The sequence below is a fragment of the Ranitomeya imitator genome, chromosome 5 (genome assembly GCF_032444005.1).
Source record: "Ranitomeya imitator isolate aRanImi1 chromosome 5, aRanImi1.pri, whole genome shotgun sequence".
In the NCBI taxonomy this organism is placed as follows: Eukaryota; Metazoa; Chordata; class Amphibia; order Anura; family Dendrobatidae; genus Ranitomeya; species Ranitomeya imitator.
In genome coordinates, this window is record NC_091286.1 from 441,279,820 (window position 1) to 441,298,869 (window position 19,050).

The window sequence follows — 19,050 nt, forward strand, 5'->3', positions numbered from 1 at the left end:
CTGGGCAGAGATGATATAACCTAGGAATGGTAAGGACTCCTGCTCGAAGATACACTTCTCCAACTTGGCGTAGAGGGAGTTTGCCCGTAGGAGGTCGAAGACTTTGCAAACATCTCTCCGGTGGGAGTCAATATCTGGAGAGTAGATGAGAATATCATCCAGATAGACTACGACCGAAGTGGAGAGCATATCCCGGAAGATGTCATTCACAAAGTCTTGGAAAACGGCTGGGGCATTACAGAGCCCGAAGGGCATCACCAGATATTCATAGTGCCCATCCCTGTTGTTAAAAGCCGTCTTCCATTTGTCCCCCTCACGGATGCGAATCAGGTTGTAAGCACCCCGCAGATCTAATTTAGTAAATACCTTTGCTCCCCGAAGCCTATCAAAGAGCTCAGATATCAAGGGCAAAGGATACTTATTCTTAACGGTGATGGCGTTAAGACCCCTCTAGTCTATGCAGGGACGCAATTCCCCATTCTTCTTCTGCACGAAGAAGAACCCTACCCCAGCAGGTGACACTGACTTCCTAATGAATCCTCTTGCCAGATTTTCCTGGATGTACTGTGACATTGCCTCTGTCTCCGGGAGAGATAACGGATAAACTTGACCCCGGGGAGGCTCAGCACCAGGCAAGAGATCAATAGGACAGTCATAGGGGCGATGGGGCGGAAGGGTCTCCGCCGCCTTTTTGGAGAACACGTCTGCATAAGACCAATATTGCTTGGAGAGAGAGGATAAATCTGCGGGTACCTCTGTAGTAGCAACCTGAACACACTCCCTCTGACACCTACCCCCACAAGATTCACCCCATCCCAGAATTCTGCCTGAGGACCACTCGATATGAGGAGAGTGGTACCGCAGCCAAGGTATTCCCAACAAGACCTCATCAATTCCCTCAGGAATGACGAGCAGAGATATAATCTCCTGATGGGATGGCGACATCGACAGAGTAAAAGGGATGGTCTGGTGTGTTATCAGTGAGGGCAGTGTCGACCCATTCACCACTCGTACCGTTACTGGTTGAGCTAGCATAACCAGGGGTATTGCGTGACGTTGGGCAAAGGCAGAAGACATAAAATTGCCCTCTGCCCCAGAATCCACGCAGAGCTCTATCGAGTGAGTGAATGAGCCTATTGTTATTGTCCCCTTAAAGGACAAAATGGAGGCAAACGTCACCGTGTCTAGTGTAGCTCCACCTACTACCACTAGACGCTGAAGTTTCCTCGACCGCTGGGAACATCTGGTGGCAAGATGTCCTGACTGCTGGCAAACATGACAAACCTGGAGTGCACGAGAGGTCCGGGACTTAGATCCCGCTCGTGACACTTCCATGGCCTCATGTGACTCAGGAGCCTGGACTGGAGATTCCAAAGGTTTGGCGAAGGTGGGAGCCAGCCGAAACCTCTGCCTTCACTGGGCTCGCTCTAACCTCCGCTCGTGAAAATGGAGGTCAATACGAGTGGACACAGCTATTAACTCCTCCAGTGTGGCGGGAATCTCCCTAGTGGCCAGGGCGTCCTTCATGTGGTCAGCCAGCCCCCTCCAAAATATCGGAATTAGGGCTTTATCCGACCACTCTAGCTCAGATGCTAGGGTGCGGAAGTGGACGGCAAAATGGCTGACCAAGGTCGAGCCCTGAGTCAATGCCAACAGTTGGAGCGCCGTATCATGGGTGACACGAGGTCCTAAAAAGACCTGTTTCAGAGTGCTCAGGAAAAACGAAGCAGTCTGCACCACATGATCGCCACGCTCCCACAGCGGCGTAGCCCACTCTAACGCCCTGTCCGACAGGAGAGACACAATAAACCCCACCTTTGCCCGCTCTGTAGGGAAACGAGAGGCCAGAAGCGCGAGATGTATAGAGCACTGACTCACGAAACCCCTACAAGACTTACTATGACCCGAAAATTTTTTCTGGCAGCGGGAGGCGTGATAGAGTCGGTACAGGAGTGGCAGTGGCCAAGGTTGCTGCAGCCACACTAGCAGCTTGAACAGCAACTGCGGTTACATCCACAGCTGAGGTTGTGCGCTCGAGAGCCGCCAACCTACCCTCCAGCTGCTGGATGTACTGCAAGGATTGCTGTTTATCTGTCATTACTAGCCAGACCCTGGCGCTAGTGTAATGTCAGGGCTAGCGGAACGCACCAAATAATAAGATAGGTAGAATAAGGTGCGTTCGCAGCCCGGGGTCCACCGTGCAGAGATGGAACCTGCTGCCAAGTAATGACGGACTATATGGCGGTACAATGTGAATGCACACGGGTTAACTTCACCCTGCGTGAAGGAAGCGAACCCTGTTAAGCCACAGGGCCATGGTACCGCACACAAGAGCACAAGCAAGGAGTCTCCGAGCTCAGTCCTAAGACTTGGGATCTGAGTCAGTGTGGACTACTTGCGGTCGACACCGCAACTGGGGTGTCAGCGTAACCAAAATAATAACAAAGGAATGCACGAGAGTGCGTGCGGTGCAGCACTGGCGGACGCCACTAACCACCCAGGCTTGGGTCAGGAAAGCGCTGTGAAAGCGCACGGCGCCGCACTGGCAGACAGCAACTAGACGCTGTATTAGTGTGTAACGTGCTGTTGGATAAGTCAGGCACTAGATTGCAATCATACACCTTCCACGAACAGTCATCCAATAGGGAGGGTTATTTAAAGAGCGACTTTCACTCACAACACACACACGTTTACAAATGTACACTAGTGTGGCCATGCGAGCCTTAAATAGCTGCAGCACGTATAGGACCTTTCAAAGAAGGACCAATGGAATTGCTGCAGTACCTGAGCATGTGACCCTAGATCTCCACTGAGAGATCTTGCCCTGGGCATGCTCAGTGTGCAAAGCAGAACTTAGTCCTAGTACCTACAGGACCTTCCGTGAAAAGGACCAATGGAAGTCGCTGCAGTACCTGAGCATGTGACCCTAGATCTCCACTGAGAGATCTTGCCCTGGGCATGCTCAGTGTGTGCAAAGTAGGACTTAGTCTCAGAAGCGTCCGCTCGCCACTGCCCAGCACTGGCTTCAATGGCAGAAGCTGGAAAAGCTGCAGCAATCCTATGCACAGAGTGAGACTGAGCAAGACGCTGGGACCAATGTCTCTGCTGAGCAGACTCCACTGCAGCTGGAGAAGAATGGGAGACCGCAGCAGAGATGGTTTGAGATTCCCCCTGTGCAGAGGTGGGAACTCGACACCTAACACAAGTCTACTTAAACAATAGTTTTCTTAAGCCTTAACCCAATGATTACCACATAATATAAATTTATGGCATGTGGTCGCAGTGGTTATATTGAGTGGTCCAAGAATTGAACCTGCACCTTACCGGACAAATGCTCACTGTGTTGTATATAGTGGCATCTGCCTATAACAGCTGTAGTTAGTGCCGCCTAGGGCTGTTTAACAATTTAAATGCCACTGTCAATCTTTGACAGCAGCATTTAAAGGGAGTCTGTCACCCCAAAAATCGTATCTGAGCTAAGCCCACCGACATCAGGGGCTTATCTACAGAATTCTGTAATGCTGTAGGTAAGCTCCCAACGTAGCCTGAGAAATAAATTTTTGATTATACTGACCCATTGGCAGTCCCACTGTGGTCCAGTCCGATGGGCATCGCGGTCCGGGTCTGGCGCCTTCTATCTTCATTTGATGACGTCCTCTTCTTGTCTTCTTGCTGCGGCTCTGGAGCAGGCATACTTCAACTGCCCTGTTGAGGGCAGAGCAAAGTACTGCAGTGCGCAGGCGCCGAGAAAGGTCAGAGAGCCCAGGCGCCTGTGCATTGCAGTACTTTGCTCTGCCCTATGTTTGGCGTTAAGCCTTAGGTCTTTTGCCCAGGATTTTACCTTTCACTAGTTTTAGGATTTCAAATTTACCACATCATAAAAAATAAAGGCTGGAGAGCTGAATAACCTATCTTTTTTAGTTTTTAATTTTTCATCTCCGCTGCCCTAGTTATTTTGGTAAGAATGATCACCACAATCATTTTTATCTGTGCTCTTCCCTTCTAAGCCAGGTATTTTCAAAATCTACACTCCACTATAACTTTTTACTACTTATCAAGCATTCCCCTTTCCTTCACAGACTCTTGGCTGCTTTTTATTAGTGCTATGGTAGGTGAAAATCCGAATTTATTTATATACAGCTTAAAATGGAACCTGTCACATTGGAAAATGCTATTAACCTGCTGAAATAGGGCTAATCAGTAGGGCAGTCTAGTTAGAAAAGTTCTCGTCCACCATACTGAAAGTACGGCACCCAGGAGCACGCAAACTTTTCTCTTCTTTTGGGCCATTAATTTTCAGTCACATAGGTTTGTTGGTGCAGCTACAATCACCACTCTCAAAACTGTGATCGGACACTAAAAGCACACCTTGACACTTTGACTTGACAGACAGATGGTTCTGCACTAATACATTGCTGAGGCGGCTGGCAGTCATAGCACTGGGGCATGTTTAAAGGTGTGATTGGTAACTGTAGCAGCATTGGCTGGGAGTCTTTCTTTCACTACAGCTACTGGGTACCCTCCTAACAATATAAAACTGCAAACTAACCCTATATCTGTTACTTGATGTGACAGGTTCCCTTTAAAGGGAATCTGTCAGTATAAAAAAACTCCTTTATTCAAATATTCTGAGATACTTGATATACCCCTTTGAATGGCAGAAGAGTTCAGTGCACATTCCCGCTTACTTATACTTTTTGTACTTCTATCTCCACCCCATGCTCATTGATTAACATCACAATCTCAAGCACAAATACCACATCTGTACACATCATTGTTGGAAGCCAGCACAGATTGGCCACAGGGATCACATGGCATTGTTATTCCTGGGAGAGCCAGTGACAACACCATGGGAAAGGCATCGGAGGTAAGTGTAAGTGTTTTTATTCTACTATGGAGAAAAATAGGGATTGAGAAGGGGTTTTCTGAGCAGTAGACAGCCCCTTTAACCACTTTCTGCCATTGGACAGAATAGTACTTCTGATGGCAGAATCCCTGCTTTGATGTGGGCTCCGGTGGTGAGACCACATCAAAGTTGGGACATGTCAGCTGTTTTGAATAATAGGCGAGGGTAAAATTGCGTTCTGCCCATGCATATTAACTAGTTAAATGCTGCTGTCACGTGATCGGGGTCATTGGTGCGTCGGCATGACAACCAGAGGTTTCCTGAAGACTTCTATAGTTGTTGATACCAGATTGCTATGAGCCCCACCCTGTGATCAGCGCTCATAGCAATGCTGTAAATCTACTACATAGAGTTGATCTGAGCAGGGGCGATCGAGTTATGGCAGTATCTAGCCTCCCATGGAGGCTACTAAAGCATGCCAAAATTTAAAAATAAAACTTTTTAAAAATATGAAAAAAATAAAAAAAATATAAAAGTTCAAATCACCCCGCTTTCAACTTATTCAAAATAAAACAATAATAAAATCAAACCTACACATATTTGGTATCGCCGTGTTCAGAATCACCCGATCTATCAATAAAAGAAAAGGATTAATCTGATCACTAAACGGCGTAGCGAGAGAAAAATTAAGAATGCCAGAATTACGTTTTTTGGTTGCCACGACATTGCATTAAAATGCAATAACAGGCGACCAAAAGAACATATCTGCACAAAAATGGTATCATTAAAAACGTCAGCTCAGCACACAAAAAATAAGCCCTGATCCAACCCCAGATCACGAAAAATGGAGACACTACGAGTAACGGAAAATTGAACAATTTTTTTCTTTTTTAGCAAAGTTTGGAATTTTTTTCACCACTTAGATAAAAAAAAACCTAGACATGTTTGGTGTCTATGAACTTGTAATGAATTGGAAAATCATAATGGCAGGTCAGTTTTAGCATTTAGTGAACCTAGCAAAAAAGTCAAACAAAAAACAAGTGTGGGATTGCAATTTTTTTTGCAATTTTTTTTGCAATTTCACCACACTTGGAATTTTTTTTTCCATTTTGTAGTACAAAACAAGGTAAAACCAATAATGCATTTGAAAAGTACAACTTGTCCTGTAAAAAAAAAGCCCTCACATGGCCATATTGACAGAAAAATAAAAAAGTAATGGCTCTGGGAAGGAGGAGAGCGAAAACCAAAAACACAAAATTTAAAAAAGCTCCATAGGTTAAGGGGTTCAGACTAGTGATGGGCGAGTATACTCGTTACTCGGGTTTCCCAGAGCATGCTCGGGTGGTCTCCGAGCATTTTGTAGTGCTTGGAGATTTAGTTTTCATAGCTGCATCTGCATGATTTGTGGCTGCTGGACAGGCTGAATACATGAGGGGATTAACTAACAAACAGGCATTCCTCACATGTATTCAGCCTGGCTAGCAGCAGTAAATCATGCAGCAGACACAACGAAAACTAAATGTCCGAGCAATACAAAATACTCAGAGATCACCCAAGCGTGCTCGGGAAAACCCAAGCAACGAGTATACTCTCTCATCACTAGTCAGTCCACATGATATACTGCACACTCAATTTGCTTATATGCTTACATTACTTTTTGTATTTATAGTATTTTATATTATATTGTATCTTATCATTTAAAATTGAATCTGTTCTTAGTACATTAGCAAGAATCTTTTTTGCATATGTATCCTCCTTAATATACAATAGTTAAGTTATATTCTTATACCTGTTTTTAATACGACAGCTTTCACCAAACTTTTACTAGGAGCTTGAGTTTGGATGACGTCTGTGCCACAGAAGAGGACATGACTCTTGTAATCTTCACCACTGTGTATTTTCCAAGGAATGGAATTATCAACATTTGGCAATGGTATCTTAGTCACAGGAACACTTTCCCCTGTAATACAACTCAATATTTATATACAAACATACAAATACTGCTTCCGGAACAAGTTACATTTTCTGATGCCAAATAATGGACTGTAAACTAACATTTTACATCTTGTGTAGATACAAACGAAGACAATGAAGTATAGCAACTCATAAAATTAGTGTAAAAAGATTTATTTTTTTACTAATAAAAGTTTACAAAACTATGATCCAATGATATTTCCAAAAAGATATAACATACAGAGTTATTTAAATATCGAATATGGGTTCACCAAGAAAACAACCAGTGTTGCACCATGAATACAGAGAGGGGCATAAACTGATCAACAATGAGATCCAGTAGTCACCTATTGTAGTAGAGATAAAGTGCTAGTGCTCACTAAGTCCCTAAGCAACCACAAAAATCAACTATTGCACACATGTAAAAGGGATATACCCTATGGTCCAGTGACCCAAAAATGTCATAAATGAAAAAGGAGCTAATAGTCCCATATGGTAATGTTACCCCTCTCTTTCTCCATTAGTGTCAACACGCGTCCCTACGCGCGTTTCGCCCACAGCTACTGCATTGTCTTTGGTTGTCATATAATAGGAAGTATCTCAGGGTATCGGACGGCTCCAGAGCAACGCCGGTCAGGACCTGGAACCCAAACGACGCCAGTTAAGAGTCGAGGACCAGTCCCCCACTCTACCAGATCAAGGAGATTCCCGTCGGTGGTCAAGCACCGAAAAAATCTGAAGAAAACACAAAAGGAGACTCTCACCTCAGCTGGTGATCAAAGGATGAGAGTGAGCAGGGCCATTGCTTTAAGCGCAGACTCACGGTTCCGGGTGTGGGCAGGGGGAGACTGCAAATGAGACGGGGCCTGACTGATGATAAAGAGCCCCAGAAAGCGTTATTAGACTTTGGCAGGACCTGGAAAGCTGCAAGGGTGCCCTAGAGAATGTTCCTGCTAAATACAGCGTTTGCCCCCTTCCTGGTTAGACCAAGATGGTACTGTAGTCCTCAAGCTGATCTTGAGGACATATCTCTTGTAATGCAGTAACCAATATATCTATATGCATATAATTGCCTGCTGCTTGTAAATGATACTGTGACTATTGTTCTTGTGAATTTACCAGTGATAATAATCTTTCCCGCATTTGTCCCTGTTAAGTGAATAAAGTAGAAGTAGATTGTTGAGCCCACCAGTTGTCTCCGCTGTTGCATTAAGACCACCTGCATTACATTTGGCATAGTCGTCAGGATGCAACAATCTAGTGCAGAGATGGCAGATCAGTCTGAGTCCGAACCCACCAAGGGAGGCATTCCCCCTTGGATTTATGCTTAGCAATATACCAAAATTTATGGGTGACAATGTAATGATGTGGGACTGGGTTAAGCATTTGAGAAGTATGTTACGTATGTACCGCATGACACTTGCCTTACAGACAGAGTTAGCCTTGTTGACTTTGGATGGAGAGGCCCAACAGATGGTGATGTTCAGGCAAACACAAAACCATAATACAGTAGATAAAGTGATCAAGATTTTAGAGGACATGCACAGTGACAGGACTGATTTAGGTGATTCACATACTCACCTCTTTTGTCGGGTTCAGAGAGAGGGAGAGACAGATACTTAATACGTGAACTCTCAGCAGGAGGTAATGGCCCACATCACCATGAAAACTGGTGGTAAATATGAAGGAGCAGGTGCCTTGGATGAAGTATTCAGAGATCAGTTGGTTGCAGGCCTGAGATACACTTACCAAAGGCAAGCCCTGAAAGAATGCTTGAGCTATAATATGAGCTTCATCGAGATTGGAGCAGAAGCCAAGAAGTAACCGTCTTGGGGGCCCTCCATGCTGAACAAGAAATGAGCCCATGAATTACGGCAGGAAATTAGAGCAAAATTATGGAGCAAAAAGAAGCCCTTGCTGCTACCCTGGAATCGAATCCCATACCCTGGGGTGACTTACGGCAGATGACAAAAATTAGAGGAGAGATACAGAGCATAAGAAAAACTCAAGCAGCAAATCCAGAATCTAATCTTATATCCTGGAATGAAGAAGGATTACATAGGGGGTATGCCTCTCCTGGAGGACAGCAATGCAGACCGAGGCACCCACCATACAGGCTCAGAATTAAGTGTTGGACTTTTGGAAAAATGGGGGACATGTCAAGGAGTTTCCCCATAGAAAAAGGACTGATATGATGCAAAAGGTGTATGCCAATTTTATTCAAGAAGACAAAAAAGTGGTTGCCACATTCACATTCATTTGAGTAGACTGAAACCCGACGTTTCGACCCTCCCGGGTCGTACTCATGGGGTTACTGAAAAGCAAAGAAACTGTATAAAACACTGTTTTACATAAGACAACACTTCAAAAGAACATAAAGAAAAAAAAAAGGGGAACAAAAAAAGGAAACAAAACAGTACATGCCTGGCCAGGCTGAGAAGGGGAGTTGGCGCCAGAACCTGCACCAGGGCAAGTTGTATGCCTTGCAGCCACCATCGGCACAGAAGAGTACGAAAGCGGTCAGATGCCGGAGAAGGCCTACATTGTGGGGAAGATCCATGCCCTGCTCCAGTGGAGGGCCGTGATAAGAGCCAAGCTAGACCCAAGAGATGCTGCGGCCGAGTTACTAGACATGCTTGAGAACAAGAGAGGCAGGAAAATGTGAGTCAGAGAGCAAGATTCGGATGACTCTAGTCGAGGTGTGGACTCCAGACTACGCTGGTCAAGTAATGAAGACCAGAACAATGCCAGTCATGACCTGGAAACCAGATTACCCCAGTTAAGAGTCGAGGACCAGTCTCACACATTTAACCATATCAAGGAGACACATGTCGGCGGTCAAGCATTCAAGATTCCCGAAGAATACACGACCAGAGACTCTCTCCTCAGCTAGTGATTGGAGGATGCGAGTGAGCAGGGCTGCTGCTTTCAGCACAGACTCGCTTTATCGGGTGTGTTCAGGGGGAGGCTGAAAATGGGATGGGGCCTGGCTGATGATAAACAGCCCCAGAAAGTGCTATTAAGATTATGTCAGGGCCTGGAAAGCTATGAGGGTGCCCTAGAGACTGTTCCTGCTAAATACAACGTTTGCCCCTTCCTGGTTGGACCAAGGTTGGACTGTATACCCCGAGCTGATCTCGAGGACATATCTCTCGTAATGTACTAACCTATATATTGCCTGTTGCTTGTAAATAGTACTGTGAATATTGTTCTTGTGCATTTATCTGTGATAATGATTTTTCCCGCATTTAACCCTGTTAATTAAATAAAGTAGAAGTAGATTTTTTATCCCACCTGTTGTCTGCGCTGTAGCATTCAGATCACCTGCATTACATGTCAATGCAAAAACTTCTTGTGATTGTCCGATTGCCTGTGCTATACATAGCAGTGCTTCAGCCCTGCTATGCATAGCAAAATTTATGACCTCCTATGAATGCCAGCCAAAAGCCAGCATTCACAGGAGATTCATAATGACAGGCACGGGGGTCTTCGGCAGAATAATGGCTATCATGGCAGGCTTTGTGATGCGCTTCCCGCTGATGCGTGTTAAATTCCACTGTCAGTATTTGACTGCGAGATTTAACTGCTTAACAGCCACAAGTGGAGCCATTCAGCATCATTAGATTTGCCATCTAGTGCGCGGATAGATGCGGGACTAGCGATGAAGCCCACATCAAAGTCAGGAATAATACTTTTTTGACGTGAATATGCCTCAAAGAACATAAAGGGGTTAATTACAGTATTTAGAAACACCCTCACTTCCACTCTGAAGGACATTCATGTATTTTGCCATTTATTTAATTATTACATTAAAACAAACTCTTCTCCATAGTTTAGATCAGGGGTCCCCAACTCCAGTCCTCAAGGCCCACCAACAGGTCATGTTTTCAGGATTTCCTTTGCATTGCACAGGTGATGCAATTATTACCTGGGCAAGACTAAATAAATCCTGAAAACATGACATGTTGGTGGGCCTTCAGGACTGGAGTTGGGGACCCCTGGTTTAGATAATAGAACAGACCTACTGCATAATACCCAGTGGCTAATAAATGGTCTAATAAATTAATGGCTAAAAAAGTTATTAAGAAAAAGCTTTGATGGTGGTGCAATATTTTGTGTCAATTCACCAAATTTTCTCCAACTAGAGATGAGTGGATTAGACAAATTCGAGTTCGCCTGTTCACAATGATGTCCGATTCTCAGAGAAGTTATACTCTGGGAATTTAATGTCCCTTATTATGTACTGAATTATGCTCTACATTTTGCTTATGCTCCCTTACACTCACTTCAGCGCTCACCTTTACAGACCCCGTCTCCTCATCATCACCCATCCGATCCTCTCCTCATCTTCATATTATCTCTGCTCACGCAGTATCTCGCTCTCTGAACTGGGACTTCTGGCTTTGATATTGACCTTTTGCATAGAACTCTCCTGAGCCCTGATCAAAGCCAGAAGTCTCCTACCAGTATGAGAGGCCCAGGGATTTCAGCACAAAATTAGATGATCTGGAGATATGACAGGGACCAGACTGGTGACATGGGATGTGAGTAAAATAATTTTTAAATATTTTTATACCCTTTAATGGTTGAGAAAAGGTCTTTTACGGTCCAGTTTGCTGAATAGGCATGGAAGCAATTCATAAAAAAACTGCATTCTAGCAATTGCTAATTTTTTTTACAATTCAAGTAGAATTCAATTCCACTCAAATTTATCTGCTCATCTCTATCTCCATCCTCAACAGTAACTCATTGCTGGAGAGTTTGTGCTTGTTGCTACCTGATGCCTGATACATAACATGCACAATAGTTAATGCTAGGGCTGAGCCATAAGTTTATGCTTTGTTTTTTACTTCCATTGCACTTTGTTTTATATGTAGAGTATACGGCAAACAAGAAGGCATCTGTCCATGCAGACATTTTTACCTGTTAGCATTCCTTCATTAACAACGCAGCTTCCTGTAATTAATATGGAGTCACAGGGCAAATAGAATTTCCTTCCAGTTAAAACAATAACATCTCCGGGAACCAAATCCTGAGATTCTACTTCTTGTATATCTGAAGAAAAATGTAATTACCATTATTACTTCCACCGCAGAAATTGTTCAATTTATGCAAAATAATGTTTAAATCATACACTTTAGGATACAATATCAACCCCTTAGTGACAGAGCCAATTTGGTACTTAATGACCGGGCCAATTTTTGCAATTCTGACCACTGTCACTTTATGAGGTTATAACTCTGGAACGCTTCAACGGATCCCGCTGATTCTGAGATTATTCTTTCATGACATATTGTACTTCATGTTAGTGGTAACATTTCGTCGATATTAGTTGCGATTATTTATGAAAAAAACGGAAATATGGCGAAAATTTTTAAAATTTTGCAATTTTCAAACTTTGTATTTTTATGCCCTTAAATCAGAGAGATATGTCACAAATAATAGTTAATAAATAACATTTCCCACATGTCTACTTTACATCAGCACAATTTTGGTAACAAATTTTTTTTGTTACGGGGTTATAAGGGTTAAAAGTTGACCAGCAATTTCTCATTTTTACAACACCTTTTTTTTAGGGACCACATCACATTTGAAGTCATTTTGAGGGGTCTATATGGTAGAAAATAATGAAGTGTGACACCATTCTAAAAACTACACCCCTCAAGGTTCTCAAAACCACATTCAAGAAGTTTATTAACCCTTTACATGCTTCACAGGAACTGAAACAATGTGGAAGGAAAAAATGAACATTTAACTTTTTTTTGCAAACATTTTAATTCAGAACCATTTTTTTTATTTTCACAAGTATAAAAACAGAAATGTAACCATAAATTTTGTTATGCAATTTCTCCTGAATACGCCAATACCCCATATGTGGGGGTAAACCACTGTTTGGGCGCACCGCAGAGCTTGGAAGTGAAGGAGCGCCGTTTGACTTTTTCAATGCAGAATTGGCTGGAATTGAAATCGAATGCCATGTCACGTTTAGAGAGCCCCTGATGTGCCTAAACAGTGGAAACCCCCCACAAGTGACACCATTTTGTAAACTAGACCCCTTAAGGAACTTATCTAGATGTGTGGTGAGCACTTTGAACCCCCAAGAGCTTCACAGAAGTTTATAACGTAGAGCCGTGAAAATAAAAAATCTCATTTGTTTACACAAAAATGATCTTTTCGCCCACAAATTCTTATTTTCACAAGGGTAACAGGATAAATTAGACCACAAAAGTTGTTGTGCAATTTCTCCTGAATACGTTGATACCCCATATGTGAGGGTAAACCACTGTTTGGGCGCACTGCAGAGCTTGGAAGTGAAGGAGCGCCGTTTTACTTTTTCAATGTAGAATTGGCAGGAATTGAGATTGGACGCCATGTCGCGCTTGGAGAGCCCCTGATGTGCCTAAACAGTGGAAACCCCCCCAAGTGACACCATTTTGGAAACTAGACCACTTAAGGAACTTATCTACATGTGTGGTGAGCACTTTGAATCCCCATGTGCATCACAGAAGTTTATAACGTTGAGCCGTGAAAATAACAAATCGCATTTTTTTCTACAAACATGATCTTTTTGCCCCCAAATTTTTATTTTCACAAGGGTAACAGGAGAAATTAGACCACAAAAGTTGTATTACGATTTCTCCTGAGTATGTCGATACCCAAAATGTGGGGGTAAACCACTGTTTGGGCGCACCGCAGAGCTTGGAAGAGAAGGAGTACCGTTTTACTTTTTCAATGTAGAATTGTCTGGAATTGAGATCGGACGCCATGTCGCGTTTGGAGAGCCCCTGATGTGCCTAAACAGTGGAAACCCCACACAAGTGACACCATTTTGGAAACTAGACCCCTTAAGGAACTTATCTAGATGAGTGGTGAGCACTTTGAACCCCCATGTGCTTCACAGAAGTTTATAACGTTGAGCCATGAAAATAAAAAAATCGCATTTTTTCTACAAAAATGATCTTTTTGCCCCCAAATTTTTATTTTCACAAGGGTAACAGGAGAAATTAGACCACAAAAGTTGTAGTGCAATTTCTCCTGAGTACGTCAATACCCCATATGTGGGGATAAACCACTGTTTGGGCGCACTGCAGAGCTTGGAAGAGAAGGAGTGCCGTTTTACTTTTTCAATGTAGAATTGTCTGGAATTGAGATTGGACGCCATGTCACGTTTGGAGAGCCCCTGATGTGCCTAAACAGTGGAAACCCCCCACAAGTGACCCCATTTTGGAAACTAGACCCCCCATGGAACTTATCTAGGTGTGTGGTGAGAACTTTGAATGCCCAAATGCTTCACAGAAGTTTAGAATGCAGAGTCGTGAAAATAAAAAATATTTTTTTTTTCCACAAAAAAGATTTTTTAGCCCCCAAGTTTTTATTTTCACAAGGGTAAGAAGAGAAATTGGACCCCAAAAGTTGTTGACCATTTTGTCCTGAGTATGCTGGTACCCCATATGTGGGGGTAAACAACTGTTTGGGCACACGGCAGAGCTCGGAAGGAAGGAGCGCCGTTTTGGAATGCAGACTTTGATAGAATGATCTGCGGGCGTTATGTTGCGTTTGCAGAGCCCCTGATGTACCTAAACAGTAGAAACCCTCCACAAGTGACCCCATTTTGGAAACTAGACCCCCCATGGAACTTATCTAGATATGTGGTGAGAACTTTGAATGCCCAAGTGCTTCACAGAAGTTTAGAATGCAGAGTCGTGAAAATAAAAAAATATTTTTTTTCCACATAAAAGATTTTGTAGCCCCCAAGTTTTTATTTTCACAAGGTTAACAGGAGAAATTGGACCACAAGAGTTGTTGTCCAATTTATCCCAAGTAAGCTGATGCCCCATATGTGGGGGTAAACCACTGTTTGGGCGCACGGCAGAGCTCGGAAGGGAAGGAGCGCCATTTTGGAATGCAGACTTAGATAGAATGGTCTGTTGGCGTTATGTTGCGTTTGCAGAGCCCCTGATGTACCTAAAAAGTAGTAACCCCCCACATGTGACCCCATTTTGGAAACTAGACCCACCAAGGAACTTATCTAGATGTGTGGTGAGAACTTTGAATGCCCAAATGCTTCACAGAAGTTTAGAATGCAGAGTCGTGAAAATAAAAAAATATTTTTTTTCCACAAAAAAAGATTTTTTAGCCCCCAAGTTTTTATTTTCACAAGGGTAACAGGAGAAATTGGACCACAAAAGTTGTTGTCCAATTTATCCCGAGTACGATGATGCCCCATATGTCGGGATAACTCACTGTTTGGGCGCACGGCAGAGCTTAGAAGGGAAGGAGCACCATTTGACTTTTTGAGCGCAAAATTGGCTGTCGTGTTTGGAGACCCCTTGATGTAACTAAACAGTGGAAACCCCCCAATTCTAGCTCCAACCCTAACCCCAACACACCCCTAACCCTAATCCCAACCCGATCCATAATCCTAATCACTAACCCTAACGATAATCACAACCCTTACCCCAAAACAACCCTAATGTCAACCCTAACAATAACCCTAATCAAAACCCTAAATCCAACACACTTCTAATCCTAATCTCAACCCTAACCTAAAACCTAACCCTAATCCCAATACACCCCTAATCACAACCCTAACCTTAACCCTAATCCCAAACCTAACCCTAATCCCAAGCGTAACCCTAATACCAACCCTAACCCTAATACCAACCCTAATCCAAACCCTAACCCTAATCCCAACTCTAACCCTAACTTTAGCCCCAACCCTAGCCCTAACTTTAGCCCCAACCCTAACCCTAACCCTAAGGCTACTTTCACACTTGCGTCGTTTGGCATCCGTCGCAATCCGTCGTTTTGGACAAAAAAAGGATCCTCCAAATGTGCCCGCAGGATGCGTTTTTTTGCCCATAGACCGGTATTGCCGACGGATCGTGACGGATGGCCACACGTCGCGTCCAACGTGCACTGGATCAGTTGTGTTTTGGCGGACCGTCGGCACAAAAAACGTTCAATGTAACGTTTTTTGTGTATATCGCGTCCGCCATTTCTGACCGCACATGCGTGGCCGTAACTCCGCCCCCTCCTCCCCAGGACATAGATTGGGCAGCGGATGCGTTGAAAAACTACATCCGCTGCCCACGTTGTGCACAAGTTTCACAACGTGCGTCGGTATGTCGGGCCGACGCATTGCGACGGCCCCGTACCAACGTAAGTGTGAAAGAACCCTAACCCTAAATTTAGCCCCAACCCTAACCCTAAATTTAGCCCCAACCCTAACCTTAGCCCTAACCCTAACCCTAGCCCTATCCCTAGCCCTAACCCTAACCCTAGCCCTAGCCCTAACCCTAGCCCTAGACCCAACCCTAGCCCTAACCCTAGCCCTAGCCCTAACCCTAGCCCTAACCCTATCCCTAACCCTAACCCTAATTTTAGCCCCAACTGCTGTTCTCCTGCCGGCCGGCAGATGGAGACAGATGGCGGGTGCACTGCGCATGCGCCCGCCATTTTCTTTTGCCGGCGGCCAGGAGGAGCAGCAGGAGGACCCAGGGACACAGGTGAGTATGATAGGGTCCCCGAATCCCCCTATTTCTCTGTCCTCTGATGTGCGATCACATCAGAGGACAGAGAATTACACTTTGATTTTTTTTTTTTTTTTGCAGTCGCCGGTAAACAGTTAATTACCGGCGATCGAAAAACGGTAAAAATCGGTAAAAAAACCCCTGAATCGTGTTCTCTGGGGTCTCGGCTACCCCCGGCAGCCGAGACCCCGGAGAAAATCCGACTCTGGGGGGCGCTATTCACTTTTTCCACAGCGCCGTTAATTAACGGCACTGTGCTTTAAGTACCCTTAGCGGCCGTCGCTAAAAGGCGTATCGGCGGTCGCTAAGGGGTTAAAGCATATTGTTGAGTTACAAATAACAAAGAAAATTTTCTGGTTTTATATTAATGAAGCTTAATCACTGTCAAAAGTGTAATCGCTTTTAATTTTTTACACCATAGGAATTCTCCAATAAACAATATCAAATTGAACTATAAGGTCTGCAGTGCCAGCACCGCCTCACCCCCGCTGCCTCGGTCTTTGCTCACAGCCACAGACTCGTGACACCACGTCTACAGCATGTCGCAATGTTGTTTGAATATTTATATACTATAAAATTGTTCTGTTAAAAAAGACAAAAAAAAAATGCTGGACTATACTGTAATGGTCAGGCAAATATACCATATTTGTTACACATGCGCCTTGTTTATTCATCTATATTCACACTCAGACTCAGACTCAGATACACTATGGGTAAGCAAGGCTAATGTGGGGGAATTTGGGCTTCATGTATTTAGCGTGCATTTACTATGACTTTTGGTGTTACACTTTTCGCCCATGAAAATTATGTTCCTCAAGCAATACTATGCACTAAGCACTTTAATTACTGCCCATTTGTATATCTGCATGTCTGGACATTGGTAGCCTTCACTACCTGATCCTAGTCTGTTCAATTATTTGTAATCTAATTAATAAAATTTACATTTTCTTATTGAATTGGGCGTTATACTCCTATTTTTCTATATTCTTAGCAGTATCTATTGGGAGTGTCCGTGAGGTGTATCTTTAAAGACATCCACATGGGGATTAGTCTTTTTGGCATCTTTTCATGTTTGTGGGCCTTGGTGGTCTTGTTTTCATTCAGGGCTGCAGAGATAGCAGGAGGTCCTGTGCTCCCACTTATTAGCCTCTTGTAATATTCACTGCAACCGCTGTCCATCACCTTGGTGCTGAAGCTGCGCATGTTGATTCACATGGGAGCAGCAAATATTACATGTGCCTGCATCTCCCCCCCTCCCATCATGGATATGGCCCCCCGGTCACTCTTATATGCCCCCCCTGTGCTGCTGGCAGGCACATGCACCCCCTGTGCTGCTGGCAGGCTCATGCACCCCCTGTGCTGCTGGCAGGCTCATTCACCCCCCTGTGCTGTTGGCAGGCACATGCCCCCCTGTGCTGCTGGCAGGCACATGCACCACCCCTGTGCTGCTGGCAGGTTCATGCACCCCCCTGTGCTGCTGGCAGGCTCATGCACACCCCCTGTGCTGTTGGCAGGCACGTGCCCCCTGTGCTGCTGGCAGGCTTATGCACCCCCCTGTGCTGCTGGCAGGCACATGCCCCCCCTGTGCTGCTGGCAGGCACATGTCCCTCCCATGTGCTGCTGGCAAGCACATGCACCCCCTGTGCTGCTGGCAGTCTCATGCACCCCCCTGAGCAGCTGGCAGGCACATGCCCCCCCTGTGCTGCTGGCAGGCTCATGCACCCCCTTGTGTTGCTGGCAGGCACATGCCCCCCTGTGCTGCTGGCAGGCACATGTCCCTCCCCTGTGTTCCTGGCAGGCTCATGCACCCCCCCGTGCTGCTGGCAGGCACATGCCCCCCCGTGCTGCTGGCAGGCTCATGCACCCCCTTGTGCTGCTGGCAGGCACATGCCCCCCTGTGCTGCTGGCAGGCACATGATAAAATAACAAACACTTAACTCAGCTTCCGATGATGGCTCTGTGCTCACAGCTCCTCGGTTGTGCTTCCTGTGTCTGTGGCTCTGCGCTGACATCCGATCATGTGATCGGCACAGCACAGTGATACCATAACTGTGTGCCCATGATCCGATGCCTGGGAAACAGGATGCACACCCGAGGAGCTGTGAGCACGGAGCCATCATCGGAAGGTGAGTTACAGTAAGTGTTTCTTATTTTATCATGTGCCTACCAGCAGCACGGGGGGGGGGCATGTGTCTGCCAGCAGGACAGGGGGCATGTGTCTGCCAGCAGCAGGGGGGGCATGTGTCTGCCAGCAGCACAGGGGGGCATGTGTCTGCCAGCAGCACAGGGGTATATAGTGACCGGGGGGAATGTACCTGTCAGCAGCACAGGGGGGCATATTGTGACCAGGGGCATGTGCCTGCCAGCAGCACAGGGGGGCATGTCCCTGCCAACAGCACAAGGGGACATATTGTGACCAGGGGGCATGTGCCTGCCAGCACAGGGGGGGGGGGGGGGGGGGCATGTGCCTGCCAGCAGCACAGGGGTCATATAGTGACCAGGGGGCATTTGCCTGAGAGCAGCAAAGGGGGGCAAGTGCCAGCACAAGGATGGGGGTTATATATACCAGAATGAGGGACATATGATTTGTAAGACGGACACTGGCATTATAAGACAGACCCCCATTTAACATAAAAAAATTGTTTTTTCTCTTTTTCTTCACCAAATTTGGGGGTGCGTCTTATAATCAGGCGCGTCTTATAAAGAGAAAAATACGGT

The 19,050-nt window shown here is 45.1% G+C and overlaps 1 protein-coding gene across 3 annotated transcripts in view; it reads right to left on the reverse strand.

Moving 5' to 3' along the window:
- LOC138638124 (probable cation-transporting ATPase 13A4) overlaps nucleotides 1-19,050 on the reverse strand; it is a 581,505-nt gene that overhangs the window by 200,648 nt on the left and 361,807 nt on the right. For all 3 annotated transcript variants that reach the window (XM_069727152.1, XM_069727151.1, XM_069727153.1), the window contains 2 exons: nucleotides 11,723-11,854; nucleotides 6,636-6,806 (listed from right to left, as the gene is read on the reverse strand). In XM_069727152.1, coding sequence (XP_069583253.1) covers nucleotides 6,636-6,806; nucleotides 11,723-11,854 — 303 coding nt within the window. The remainder of the gene's footprint in view (nucleotides 1-6,635; nucleotides 6,807-11,722; nucleotides 11,855-19,050) is intronic.